At 35.9% G+C, this 14,835-nt stretch overlaps 1 protein-coding gene across 1 annotated transcript in view; it reads right to left on the bottom strand.

Moving 5' to 3' along the window:
* Positions 1–3,264: 3,264 nt before the first annotated feature.
* LOC121317745 (interphotoreceptor matrix proteoglycan 1-like) overlaps positions 3,265–14,835 on the bottom strand; it is a 29,268-nt gene continuing 17,697 nt past the window's right edge. The window contains 10 exon segments of the mRNA XM_041253889.1: positions 3,265–3,817; positions 4,477–4,560; positions 5,212–5,252; positions 5,255–5,382; positions 5,467–5,658; positions 5,977–6,187; positions 6,748–6,961; positions 10,089–10,990; positions 13,165–13,885; positions 14,753–14,802. Coding sequence (XP_041109823.1) covers positions 3,725–3,817; positions 4,477–4,560; positions 5,212–5,252; positions 5,255–5,382; positions 5,467–5,658; positions 5,977–6,187; positions 6,748–6,961; positions 10,089–10,990; positions 13,165–13,885; positions 14,753–14,802 — 2,636 coding nt within the window. The 3' untranslated portion in view covers positions 3,265–3,724.

The raw sequence follows: 14,835 nt of genomic DNA, 5'->3' as shown, positions 1-14,835 counted from the left end.
TATTTCAGTCTTTACTATATTTTTAATTAATTTTCTACACATTTCTAGAATTGTTTTTTCATTTGGAAGTTGTGGGGTAGAATGTATAGATAAATGAAAAAAAAAATATTCCAGGCTATAAGGCAACAAAAGGTGAAAATTTTGAACAGGGGTGTAGACTTTCTGTAGGCACTGTAGGTAGGGTTGTATTCATTTATCACGGTTTTCACAGATTTTAATTAAATGTACCCATTGCCATGTAATATGTACTTATTTGGAACCTGGCAACCAGTTTAGTTTGCTTCTGGTAAATGATTGAACACACTGCAAGGAGCTGGATGATGTCTTTAAAGTGTCTTCAACCAAAAACATGCTGCCGAATGTCTTTAAAGAGTGGACATAAAAAATGAAATGTTCTGCTATTTAGCATTTACTGTTTTTCAGATAATCCTTAAAATAGGAACATTTGTTGTCTAATGATCAGTTTTGAATGTGACGCTATTTTTTTTTTTTTGCTTTATTAAATATTAGGTTTCATCTTGAAATAATTACCCTTCAACAGTGAAGTGCCATGAAATATGCAAATTATTACAGAGGCACAGATACAGCACTAATTATAGATCACAGGCTGGATAATGAAGCAGCAGCTTTTTCATTCATTTTAAGTTATCCACTAAAATTGTTTTGGTGTGATATTCACATACTCTTAAATACTTGTGGTCATAATTAGTAATTTAAAATAAAGACTTTAGGTGGATTTACTTGATGACTTATTTGTGGGCCTTGATTCTCAGTTAAACCAGCCTAATCTGTACAATGTAATGAGCCATTTGTTACGATGTTGTTCAGAACCACTATGTAGATAACTTTTCCATCTCTTTGTGTTTTTTTTTTTTTTTTTTTTAACAATAAAATTATTAAAATAGTTTATATACACAAATGCATGTGCTACAATCCTATCACAAATGCCACTGAACAGTTTAATAACAAAATCTAAAGTATTTTGATGCATTAAATATCTGACCTCTAGCTCAATTTAAGATGCTACATTTGGTCTTGCATTTCTACATGGGTGGCAGAATGAAGACAAAATAAGTCTTTTTTTTTATTTTTGAATGGATTTTTTAAATAATTGTTCAAACAGTTAATACAAAAGCCAGCTCTCAGTCCATTACCTAAATCTCTAAAATGAAACCAACAGAAATAACAAGGTTGCAAAAAACTGCCGATCAATGACATTCTAATGATCAATGCAATATTAAATTTGAAGATAAACCAATGAATTGTATGGGTTCAGGTTTAATAAACAAGCTCGAGAGAAGTCATCTTGCTACTCAATAAACACATCAGTATTGTATTCCATTTGGTAGCTTCATAAAACACATCATAGATTCCTTCATGTTTATTACACACATTTGTCCTATTGTTTGTGTGTGTGTGTGTGTGTGTTTTTATTTTTTTATTTTTTAAGAGAAAGTTGGCAGAAGTACAAAAGGCAGCACTGTCTGTGTTTCAACTATTTAAAATAAGTATTCTGCATTTTGTTTTCTTCAGTGTTGACAATGTTTTACACTCACATTTTAGACATGCTTATGTCTTTACCAAAGGTTTTATACAGACCTATGTGCAGCTAAAAATGTAAACATTTTGCATTTGTGTTCTTAAAATGAGCCTACCACCTTATTAGCACTGGCAACTGTATCACTGCCTCCTGCCCTCGAATATCCTTTGGCTCTATATGGAATATGCAGATATTTAAATGAAAACGTTATAGAGGAAGTTACTTCCTTGTGCTTAGTGTATGTCAACGGGAACTTCAATGTACTATAGAGTTATATGTGCGTGATATATAATGAGACAAAGGAAGAACCAAAAGATTCTGAGCATGGCAAAAGAGGGACATTATAATAATGCAAGGTAATAAAAAGCAATCAAACAGATTATAGAACCTTGGGCAGAGCATTCTTTAAATAGACTAATGAAGAAGGATAGAACCACCAACCAGTGAGTGTGCTGTAATGAGCTAGAACTGTCACCAGACAATGTACATGGAATTACATTGCAAGAACAAAGCACTCTATTTGAGGTTTTAGCCAAGTAATAATATTCAAATATATTAAGTTTAATTCATAAATTCTTTCACACTACAACATTTGTTTGTGAGTCAGGCAGCAGGTTTTTAATTAAACTATATTCAGTCTGCTTCGGTCAATGAAGGGATGCTACAGAAACACCATTCAGAGACTATAAGTACACTAGGTAACTAACATTAAATGTACACACATACATTCCATTAATCACATTTTGCTATCAAACAAAGACTTTAAACAGCAAAAAAAAAAAAAAGTTAGGATTTTAAAACATCTCTCACTTTAGAACAGCATGTCTTAGCCATGTACAGTTTTGATGGGATTGGTGTTAATATTTGTCACCCAGTGTTTAGAATATGTTTTTAATCTTAATGACATCAATCGTGCATTATGCTGGCTAACAGCACAACATAGACTTCATTTGTGCCAGTTCAGGCAGTAGGGACTGCCTGGGTGGCAGGCAGGAGGCAGGAGCATTTGAATGAACCTTTTCCTGGCATGGGATGTTGTCACAATCATTTGAATAGCAGCATTATGCACTTTGAGGAACTCTAACAAACAACCTCTTTAATGCTCCTAAACATTCCTGAGTCATATTTAAAATAGGTTGTTCTGTCTAAAACCAGTAAAAAGAATTGTACCATGCAATAATAGAAAAGAGTGCCGCAAACCAACCATTTATAGCAAAATAAACAAATAAAAGAATAATCAATTCGTTAGAAACCATTTCTTTCATTTCAAGTTTAACATTTCATTATAAAATGGATCGCACAAACTATATCATGTCTTCATACGAGTGTAACCTTTAAATATATTAAGCAATTTACAACAAAGTTAAGTTACATATGATTTTTATGTAAATAAAGATTTTTCTTACACTATGTATATCAAATAGCCAGATGTTATGCAGGGCAGGAACAAAAATGACACTTTATGGCAATCCAATAGTATTCTGCCATCATTAACCAAAACTTATGTTTTAAATATATTTTGAGTTTCCAAAAATCATGAATATAAAATGAAAACAAGCACATTGTTAATACTAGACAGTATTGATCATTATGAAGGGCAGTTTAATGTACAAAATGAAATCATAAATAGGCATGAATCATAACTTCACATTCAAATTATTTTAAACGTTTGGAACACTGTCGTAACAGTAAACCAAAAAAAAGAAAAAAAAAAGAAAACAAGGTTCAAAGTAAATTTTCTTTAATGATACAACTACAGGTGTGAAAATGTAAGTAAACAGTTACCTCATCGTGAGGAAATTGTAGTATTCCTTCGATAAGTATACCTAATCTATTAATTTAGATAACACCTAAATCAATCATTCTAAAGGTTTTGTAAAAATGAATCAGAAACACTTTGCAATGAGTGGCAGACATTCACATTCATACAAATAATACATGTGACTTCTTAATAAATCCAAATCAGGAATGATAAATTCACACCAATTCATTTGAAATCGTTGCCCTCAGTTTTATTCTAACCATCATTCAGCTGAACCAAAGAATTTGCTGTGCAACAGTGTAGCAGTTAACACAAATAGACCTAAAGAGAACTCAATCTAGTGAAGCACAGAGATCTCGGAAAAGTGTATCAATCCATACTTGCTTTATATTCAACTAGAGCAAGATATTACTGATCTGATCTCACAACTTGGTTACTTCATACATATCGTTTTGGGCCCCTCTTGGTGGGCAACAGGATGTTCTGTGTTCCCCTGACCTTGGTAATTGCCATATCTGCAAAAGAATTATACAGATAACATCATGACCTTAATCAGGGAATTACTGTAGGTCTCAAGAGCACTTCAGGTTGATGGAGCCTTAATATGCATGCTGTATGCAAGCTTGCAGTTTGCCTGATTAGTACGCCAGCTCGCTGAGGCCATCAAAAAATATAAAAACTATTTGTTATGTAGCCATCACAAGATAATTTATCTCCATTATAATAGCCACTTGCACAATGACTTGACAAAGAAGAACATGATAGATGCAAAGCTAGATGAATGTATTCAGTTTTATTTTGATCAAGGCTTAACAGAGCTGGAAATTGTTTCATGTCTGTTCCACATCAATGGACGCCACCTTAGACTTCCATTTTCTTGAGATCCTGTGATAAATGATCTAGTAATCACGAGATAACTGAATGGTAATTTCGAGATCCTAAGATAAATTGTCTGGTGATCATACGATAACAGAATGGTGAAAACAAACAAAAAAAAAAGGTAAAATATTTGAGTGACACAGCTTTACTACCAGAAGCCTTGAGAATGTTATTTCTGGTTTGAATAGTGGGCCCATGAAGCTCTCACGTTTACTGAACAACAAGACAAGAACAGTACAGCCATCTCACAGCACTCAGGATTACTGAACAACATTACAAGGACAGTACATCTCACCTCACTGTGCGGGAGGCAGCGATGGAAATCCACTCTTTCTAAAACTAACTTGTCAGGCCTGGTTGCGTAGAGGTTTCTGGGTACCTATGTGACAATGAGGAAGACAGTTAGCACTTTTTAGAAATGTATTTTAAACATTAAAAATACATAAATAAATAAATAAAGTGGCACTACACAGTATTCCACGGGAAACAATCACATTGGGTAAGGCACGACAAGAGGTTTGCTGTAAAGGAGATAAATTAGTCATGAGGTCTAAGGGAGTTCCTTGTGTTAAAATGAGGACCCAAGATACTGTTTTGCGTTGCAGTATCCTTTTTCAAAAGTCTAATGTATTCTTATATCAATGGATGGTACAGTCTCAGTATTGAGATTTATATAAGAGCAACCCTTCATTATATTGACAGCTCTGCCTGAACAAAATATGTGATACATTTTGTCTTTTGTTCTGCAATATCCTTCAGGTGTGTTCAACCTTTTTTCCTGGAAATTGAGTGAGAATGAATTAAGTAAGAGGATACTGTTCCATTGGCATGCATTGTCAGTGCCTGGCACACAGTAAAACTGAATAGAAAAGCTGTTTCAGTTGAGGATTTAGAAAAGAAAGGTGTAAACAAAGCAGCAGAAAAGCCAATGAATTCAGGAAACACATATTATATATGGTTAGTATTGTGCTGGTGATTGCTAAAAGGAAGGTGTTTTAGAATAAGACGACATTTGTGCTGTGCTCTTTACCTCTGTACTGAGGTGCATGTGTTCAACTGAGTCTAACGCTAGTGAGAAGGAACAACATCGACACTTGAAGGGCAATGCATGCCGGGGACATGGGTCAAGGGAGCATCCTCATTTTCAAAAACTGGATTAACCCTCACAGTGCTCTTAAATGTATAGGGGCTGTGAACATGTCTATAATATAGAACAGATTTGGGGTTTCCTTTGAAATCCGTAAAATTGAATATATATATATATATATATATATAATTGAAAAACAAATTCACCAAAGTCACTTTCTTTCTGGTCCGTATATATTTTCGCTTTATCAAAATTAAAAAAACTATCACAGCAAAAACAAGGGTCAGGCAGCCAAGAACTGAAGCTATGAGAATGCACGGGTTTACTGGCAGAGCCACCAGCTCAGTGCAGCGTGCTCCTTGGTACAGCCAGTGCTTACCTACAGGGCATCTAAAAGGGTCAAACAGAAGGGTTAACACAGAGAGGTGAGAAGACAACGGGATGAGGTCCTTTTTTTTAAAAGCAAATGTCAGAAGACTAAAGAAAGAAAGATAATAATTAAAACACAATGTTTAAAAATAAAACTGGAAAAAGACATTTGCATGTGAAGAAAATCCTTAAGTTAAAAATGCATAACAAACAACATAAACAATATAAATGTTACTCAAGCAATTTTCTAACACAGTCTGTATACTATACATAAGTAAAGCACTATTAAAACAGAACTCTACCCATGGTTTCTATTATTGCCTGTTTGATCGCATGTACCTGCAAGCAGCTCCTTGCCCTGGTATTATTTCACACTGCCCACCATTGAGGCAGTGGTCTGGCTGTAGATTACAGATACTCTGACAGGGCAGTCCATGCTCACTGTGGTAGCCAGGATCACACACACACCCGGCTTCTTTGGTCCATCTGTTTACCACACATCTGGAAAACTCGTTGCATGCCATAAACTTGCAAGGATCTGCTTTATCAGCTGAAAATGCAAAGAGTGGCGTATTAATACTAATGAAAACCTATGTGCCTCAATGGGCTACCTCCCATTGATTATTGATCATTTTTGTTTTTTCACCTTCAGTCAATGCAAGGGAAACACCCAAGGGTATTTGATTCTGGGTTGTTAAAATGTTAAGCCAATGAGGGTTTTTAGAAGGCATCCCAGCTTAGTTCATGGCAAAACCTTCTAGTGTAGCCTGTAGGGTTTATTTTAATCCTTTATCGGATCAGGTCTGTTGAATGACAGCACCATGATACTGTAGTTATTTAGTTAACAACCAAAACTTTAGCCTTGGTTTTGAAGTAATATTTGAAGTTATATTAAGTTGTTGTGCCTGTTTTATACAAACAAGCTGTGAAATGTGCTTTTGTAGAGAAGCAAATTCCATAGCTAATCTTGTGTTCTAACTTGTCAAACTATACTGCATATTCATATGGATCAACTAGACGAGGCGTGCACACATGGGTTTTATCTTTGGCACAAAGCCATGACTTGTTCAAGTTTTGTTTCAATATAAGTTCCCTCTGATCCATTCTTACCTGGCTCTATATCCAGTGAGTCTATTTCAAGGTCACGATGTTTGGATACTGCATTGCAGAAGTTTTCCAAAACACAGTGAACGGCTTGTGTAACATTATATGGCACAGACTTGGCAAATTTCATCTTGCTATTAACTATTACACTGCCGTTCCTGAAGTTGAGAATCTCCAGCTGTTTAAATCCTGTCAGGTTAGACTGTAGGTAAGGTAGTAACTACGAAAAAAGAACAAGCTTTTAGCACATGGCAAGAACATCCTTTTACAGTTCTCAATACAATTCAAAATGCTTTTCAACACCCACACTGCTTTACAGATTAGCAATTGAACATTTCAGCCCTCTTACTGGCCACAACTCATGAGTGTATTCATTCACAATACTGTCACATGCATGCAGCTACAGCGAATCATATTGCATGCCTTCGTCGCGGTTACAACACAAACATACAAGATACTAAGATGGCAGTGCTGGCAGTGGAAAATCACTCCAATCAATTTAAAAAGTACATGTAAGTTTATCAGGGGGATGGGAAACATTTTCTTTCCCTTGCTTGAAAATTCCTTAATATTTCTTTTAAACATTGCAGTGTGACCAGTTAATGCTCTGATTATAATGAGTTGTGCATTGTGGGAACAGAAAATCAGCATTGTTGCAGGAGGAAGCGTGATCTGGATACACCACGATCCTTATCATTTGTTTGTTACAGAACTATTATCGAAATTGTTCAATCAGTACTCCTTTAAAGAAGGTTTCTGGGATAACCATAATTAAATAATTCTGAATCCACATTTTAAAGCTGCACCAAACCAAATTAAAGAACGTTTAAACATTGAGTTAGCCAAACGGCTCTGTGAGAGTGTGTGAGTGTCAACTAAGCAAATTATATGCCCTGAAACAGCCTAGTTTTAAACAAAGGTTTGTGACTTTGTTTAAAACTGTGCTTGGGCAGCTGGCCCGTGCCACACCGATTGATTAGTATTGTGCATCATTAAACAAAAATGGATATAAAGCTGTTTAATTCAAAAATCAGCGCTGAAGAGTAAAATTGATGCAGTGACATTAATCACTCTCCTGATCTAGATTAAATACCAATGGCAGACCACAAGCTTCACAGTAGTACGTACTCACAGGAGTATTGGTAAAAAATGGGATCTCAATCAAGAGACACACTGTACTGTTGTTAATATCAGTGTTATAAAGGAAGCCCACACTGAACACTGAGGACATCTCAATCAAGAGACACACTGTACTGCTGTCAATATCAATGTTATAAAGGAAGCCCACACTGAACACTGAGGACATCTCAATCAAGAGACACACTGTACTGCTGCTAACATCAACATTTGAGTACAATATTGTCTGTGGGTATCATAAGGTCTGTCTCTCGCCACAACAGTGAGACAGTGAATGAACATATATTAAATACATTAGTATGATATATTAGAACAAGTTATTGGATACATATTAAAGATGCTAATACCCTGAAATATGTAGTTCCCCATGGAAATTCCCATTTCTGAAAGAATAGTGTAAATATACATAATTTGTTAGCACTTAAAAATAAATACAGCAACTGATTGCTTTACTGACTCTTTACTAGCGCACTAGTGTCCCATTTCGAGAATCATTAGCAGCCTGCATTGTGTTCATTGCACCAGTGGGGCCTCTCTCTGGAAAGGAATCGGTAGTTTTGATGAAGGAGGCAGATCAAGCAGAGAGACATCTTCAGTGTTTACAGTGCATTTAGCTGGAAGAGGAATATGGATTTACTCCCACACTAATCCTTAAGTGGAATGGGCTTGCTGTGACCAGGATTCAGCAAGCTTATTCATGTTATGTGTGCAATTAAAAAATAAAAAGATCAAACAGTTTGAGATTAAAAAGAAATATCTTATTCTCAACATAGTTTAGACTGGAACAGAGTGAGGCAATTATTTGTAGAGATGACAAAAGAAGCATGGAGGGGCAATAGCAGGGATTCACAGGATACAAAAACTAAATGTTCAAGCTAATTAGAGCGCAAAAGTAGAAATATTGAACTGGTTAGCATTCATACTCCAGTATATCCTGTTTTATAAGCATTTATTTCAGCTAATTTTGTCTTTTTAAGTTTTGGCTTAGATGTCTTAAATTGCACTGCACTTCTACACTTCATATTACACATCTACTGTTTATCCCCCATTGTTAAAAATGCATGTTGTCTTATTCCTAGTTTCTTTAAAAGAACTGTGCTTGATAACGTCACTCTCCTTTCATAAGCACTGCATTTGAAGGAAATGTATACATGTATAGGCTGGGCAGTGTCAACAATTCGGTGTTTTGCTTTTTGATGCTGTTAAGTGTAGTCTACAGTATCTGCTTTAAATCTTATATTTCTGGTACTGATAATACCTATTAACATGTCATTTATATATTAATAACAAAACATAATTTCAATTCTAGTAATTGTTTTTAAGGACCTTTTTTATAATTGTTGGTGGACAGGGGTAGAAGGGTTAGGGTCTCAACACTATACATGAGGGATAACTAGCTGTTTCATTTCATAATCATAATCATATGCAGGTGCACGTAGCTGAGAATAGCAGAATGCATTGCAGACATGTTTCTGTTTTTACACCCTAACACCCCAGCTGAGTAGCACTCTATATTCTTTTACACTTATGGCTTTAGAGTTGTAATCTTCTGCAGCTGGGAGAATTGCTCCACACTGTGAAGGCACAGCTGCTAACCTAATATGTATTATTAGCCAATAAGCTTCCAGTTCCAGCGGGCATTAATCCTTGAATAACGCTTTACTTTTAAATGAAACTTAAAATCAACTGCGCAAGTGGCAGATTTTTCATTTTGACTTGCCTTAATGAAACCAAAAAGAAAATTGGTCCAAATTAATTTTATTATCCACCAAAACCAGCCATCAATACTTTGCACCCACGAACGGAACCAATCCTGTAAACGCACCTACCATCAGCCAATCACAGCCTGTCAGCTGAGCCCATTCAAATATATGGTACTGTCCAGATAAACTATAAGCAGCTTTGACAAGTACAAAAGTTCTTTGTTTAATTACGTAATAATTATTTTTTCTCTTATCTATGTCTATCCTTTATGAACATTTTTGGGACTATTTTCCTTTGCAGTCAACTACCACAATTTAGAGCTTTCATCAACAGACACGGTTGCTTAATTAAAACTGAATGGTTTCCCTGACCTGCTTGTCAACTTTGAAAAACAAAGAATTGTAATAATAATGTATGTTTGTTTAGTTATTTCACAGTATTATATGTTTGGCCCTGAGGCTAATAAAACACAGCAAACTCCAATCAAATAAAACATACTGACTTACCATTCCAAGGAACGTTTTCTCTAAAGATCTGTATTCAGGAGAGCTCTTATTGAAGAGGTCATCTGAAAACATCATATTCGTCACCCGCAAGCTAAAGAACACCACAAGCTCTTTCCCCTTGCTCGCCGTGGTCATTGACGGCGTGGTCAAGTATTTCCAGGGAGGAGAAGCTGTGGCTTCAAAGGGATTGTCTCTGGTAAAGGAAGTGTATGCGCTGCCATACTCAAGCTCACCAATGGTTGCTGTGTTCACCACGTCAACGCTGTCCAGCTCAGCCGCAATGTCTTTGACTCCTACTTCAAAGTCTAAATCATCATCACTGATGACAGGTGAAGTGTCTGTCACTGGTTCAGCCATTGTTGGCTGCAGTGCTACTCCTACTTCAAAGGGATCTGTAAGAACAGGAACCACCGTGGTTGTGACTATATTTAAGAAAGAAGTCTCGGTCATTTCTTCAACATCCACTGCAGTTTCAGTTTGGCCAGTCAAGGGCAAGGCTACTGTTGGGGATCCAGTGGATTCAGTGAAAGACTCCAATGTGGATTCTGTTATTACTGATTCAGTGGTGGATGGATTGTAGATTGTAACACTAGGTGTAGTTGACAATGGACTGAACACATCAATAGTTAATGGGGTAATAGTGATAGATTCTTCAAAAGGTCCTACATTCACTGACAAAGGCGTGGCAACAGTTTCTGGAACAGAAGAGAAAAGATGGTGCTCTGTTTGAGAACTCATTGTAACTGACTCCTGTACTGTAACTAAATCCAGGTCTTTCTGTGTTTCAAGAGTGGGTGATGCTGCTGGGTTCTCATCAGGTAGAGTTTCTTCACCTTCGTCAGGCAGTATACCCAATGTCTCAGTGTCTCCGGACAGTTCTGTTTCTTCTCTAATCTTAACATCTTTGAAATAATAAGAAAACATTTTTTTTAAAGAAACTCATGGATATGTTGGTACATTCCACAATGTGAGAAGCTCAGCCTATATCTACGTTTCAGTGCGCTCAGATTTAATTGTAAGTGTTTCCCATAAAATGTAGAAAGTGCCAGCCCTTCACATTCACAGAATAAATGGCTCAACCCAAGAGGGTGCTACCAAGTGTAGAAGGAAAAATTGGGTTATTCCAAACAATAGATGTCAAAGCACCTTGATCCCTCCCTTGACCGTCATTGTGCAGGGATGACCCAATGTGCAATACAGAATACCTAATCTGCAACAACTGTATATTTGGTCCTCCTAAAATGTGCCTCCACAGTATTATATGTGTGGTCCTGAAGCTGAGAGATTTCTAATATAAAGAGGATAATGTTCCTGAAACTATGTTCCTGCTTATGTCAGGAAATATGTAATTAAATCCCAAGGTCTTTGAGCAATAGTTTAGATTTTGTTTAAATTAAATCTGCCTACAGTTGCTGTCATGTTTTCAATATCAGATTTAACTGGTCCCATAAAAAACACAAAAAAGCAATACATTCTCACTGTTATATACAGCATTACAGACTTTAATGAGAAAACAGATTTATGGTAATTGTGTTATAATAGGGAAAATATTTATTTTGGAGAGTTATTAGTAATAAGAACTGTATAACTGCATAATACTAAAAACTAGCTAAACAATTAGCAAACCCAATGGATTGCACAGTTGTCCTGATAATGATGATGTGCGCTGATATGGGATGGTACCATGCCACTGCAATGTACCAGCATGCATTTGTTCATGCCACTGGGAATGGTATAGTATGGCAAACATGTGTTATCACTATGGGACTCTTTTACGTTATGTATAGAAATCAAATACATGTTTTAAATATTTAAAAATCATTACATATGCTTTGTATAAGCTTTTTTTCTATAATGGCTTGAGTATTTAAATAATATGTCAAAGTTCAAGCCACATGTTACACATGGGTAAGAAGGGTTAATGAACAGGTTTAGCTACTCACAGTTCATTTGGATGTACCACTTCCTGCCAAACTAAAGTATCTACTCTAAAGCTGAGGGAACACAAAGTCACTTTTTTAGGAATGTGGCTTGAAATCTGGTTCCAGGAGACCGGGAAACCTTGTGAGGCAAATCCAAGCAGTGACCTGAATCCAATTCCTAGCCTCAAAGTGGCTTCGTGTTCCCTCAGCTTTAGTCCAGTAATCAAATTGAAATATCTTGCTATATTTCCTGGTGATTGTATCTGTTGCATATAAAACTTGCTGGAGACATTTTAACATAAAGGAGTTAAAATTATCCAGGCACTTAACATCTTGGCACGAGCCTTTGAAATAAAAACAGTGTTTCACAACAAGACAGAAATAGCTCAGAATGCTTAAAGGATTAAAGTTCAGCTTTGTTTTTTCTCTTCATTTTTTTTCTAAATTAATGATCCCTGTGTATTTACTTTTCAAAAACAATGGAGGCAAACATTTCAATTAAGCAAAACTTTAGTTAATCTTAAATTGTAATGTAGGTGCTGGTGTCTGAATATTAAGGATGACCAGGTAGGTCTTTACACCAGATAAAGAAGATGTAGTCCATGACTAATGAGCTCTTTTATGTTTTTAAATGAATAGCATTATCTGTACAGCACTAACAAATAGCTAGCTGCAAAACAAGAACTGATGTTTTTCAGTATTATACAGTAAACTTATCCAATTTTTAGTGACATACTATCTTCTTATTAAATCAAATCCCTCTACATTCAGTAGCATTTGTAAACAGGCCTCCCATTTAGAGTGATAAAGTCACGAGGCCTTTCTTATGAGATTAGTGATGGTCCTGATTAGCACAAGTAAAGAACAGTTATATAAAACTATATCCAGAACCCTAATCAGCAGCTAACACTCACCCCTAAAATAGAATACATCATTATTACTCTTTTAAAAATTAAATAGGGGTCAGTGACATATTGATTGATCCTGTTCTATAATCACTACATTGCCAATCTTTTCAAGCAAGAACATGTTCATTTTTGCTTCAGGCAGCTCTCTACCACATTTTAACAACCAGAAGCTGCTGTTTGTTTCAGAAAGATGCACAGCCTAGATCCCCAATGTCCAGACGAAGATGCAATATAAGAATGTCTCACCTGCTATAGTAGTAACAGACTTTGGTTGCGATGTTGACAATGGAAGCACAGCTACAGCCTTTTTCCCCCCAGGGCTTGAATGGATGTTGCTATTTTCGTCTTGCAATATCGCATTTGTATCTTCTTCATCTGTCTCAAAGTTTGTGATGAATTCAGTAGGTGGTTGTTGAGTTAGGGCGGAAATGATTGTTACAGGTCTTGTGAAGTTCGACATCTCCTTGTGATCAACATCCACTAAAGGATGAGCAGTTACTGTTTCTTGAGACGGGGCGTCCTGGCTGGTAGTGAGAAGGAGCGTGTGTGTGCTAGGTTCAGACGCAGTCTCTTCCATATAGTCACTGGAGTCCAAGTCACTTGAAGATGGTACAGAACTCTCCAGTGCTGAGTCTGTTACTTGTATCAGCATGGTTCCAGGATGGTCCTCCTTTTGGATTGGGGCTGATTGTGTTGTAGTAAGGACTGGCATGTTTGTTGACTCATACCGATTAATGTAAATCAACTCTGATTCGTCACCTGTTATCAGTGTAACAGAAGGCATGGCACCGCTGGCTGGCTCTGTAACTACAATTCCAGTGACAGGTTCAACAGTGCCCTCCTGGTCCAGCTGTTCATCCACCAGTTGCTTCATATTAGAAGCACTTTCCATAGGCTGGCCAGGCTGCTCTGCTTCAACAGCTGGGTCTACCGAAGAATCGGGTAGCTCATTTAGGAAGTGTGGTTCCTGTGGTATTAAAAATGGAGTAATAGTGATTAAGGGCAAAGAAGATATTTCTCTGGTAACCATGCCCCTTCCAGCAAGCTCTCCTTATTTGAATCTTCATGGAGCAAACTCTCCATTCCAAAGAAAGTGCTAACACTGTATTTAGTAAATAACCCTGAAACCTGCTGAATAACATTACATTAACATATTGAATTACATACAGCTTTGTAGATTGCCATATACCGGTACTTAACGAAAAATGGACAAAATAAAAAAATGTGACATTTCGAAATCTAACATGAAAGATCATTTCGTAGTTTCTTTGATTGCATGATGTTAAATAATATATTTAAATTATGTTAATATAGTTTTTCTTTTTAAATCAATCAAAAAGTTATAGTTTTTCTTTTAAAATCAATCAAAACATTTGACCATAGCTGTATTATTATTATTATTATTATTATTATTATTATTATTATTATTATTATTATTATTATTATTATTTGTTTTCCAACCAGTAGATATTTAATCCATAACTTTAAAACACTCAATAGTGCTAAATTTGTAACTACTAAAATAAACTAAATAAATCCAAGGACAAATGCTTCGACTAGAATATCTTTAATGCTGAAATAAGTTTTTATTCACATACTTCTGTCAAGAGGCTGTGATGGATCTGTAGAGTAGAACAATGTGTGAACAAATGTTAATCACACATTGATTTTATAGGGTAAAATCATAATGATCATTGTATACTGCTAAAGACAGACAGGAAAACAAAAATACCTATAAAATGCCTCAGGGAACACAAGCAGGTTCATGAAAACAGTATTCTTTCTATTTTCTATACAGAAAAGGGATTGGAACTAAACCACAAGGATAACTTACTATCTCGGTAGTTGTTGATGTTGAAGTGAAAGCTGCTTGGTTCATATAGTCTAAAGCAGAAAACAAGGACATTATGTAAAGAA

This window comes from Polyodon spathula, chromosome 6 (genome assembly GCF_017654505.1).
Source record: "Polyodon spathula isolate WHYD16114869_AA chromosome 6, ASM1765450v1, whole genome shotgun sequence".
Classification (NCBI taxonomy): Eukaryota; Metazoa; Chordata; class Actinopteri; order Acipenseriformes; family Polyodontidae; genus Polyodon; species Polyodon spathula.
The sequence above is the reverse complement of the archived record's forward strand: the minus strand, read 5'-3'. Positions and strand labels throughout refer to the sequence as shown.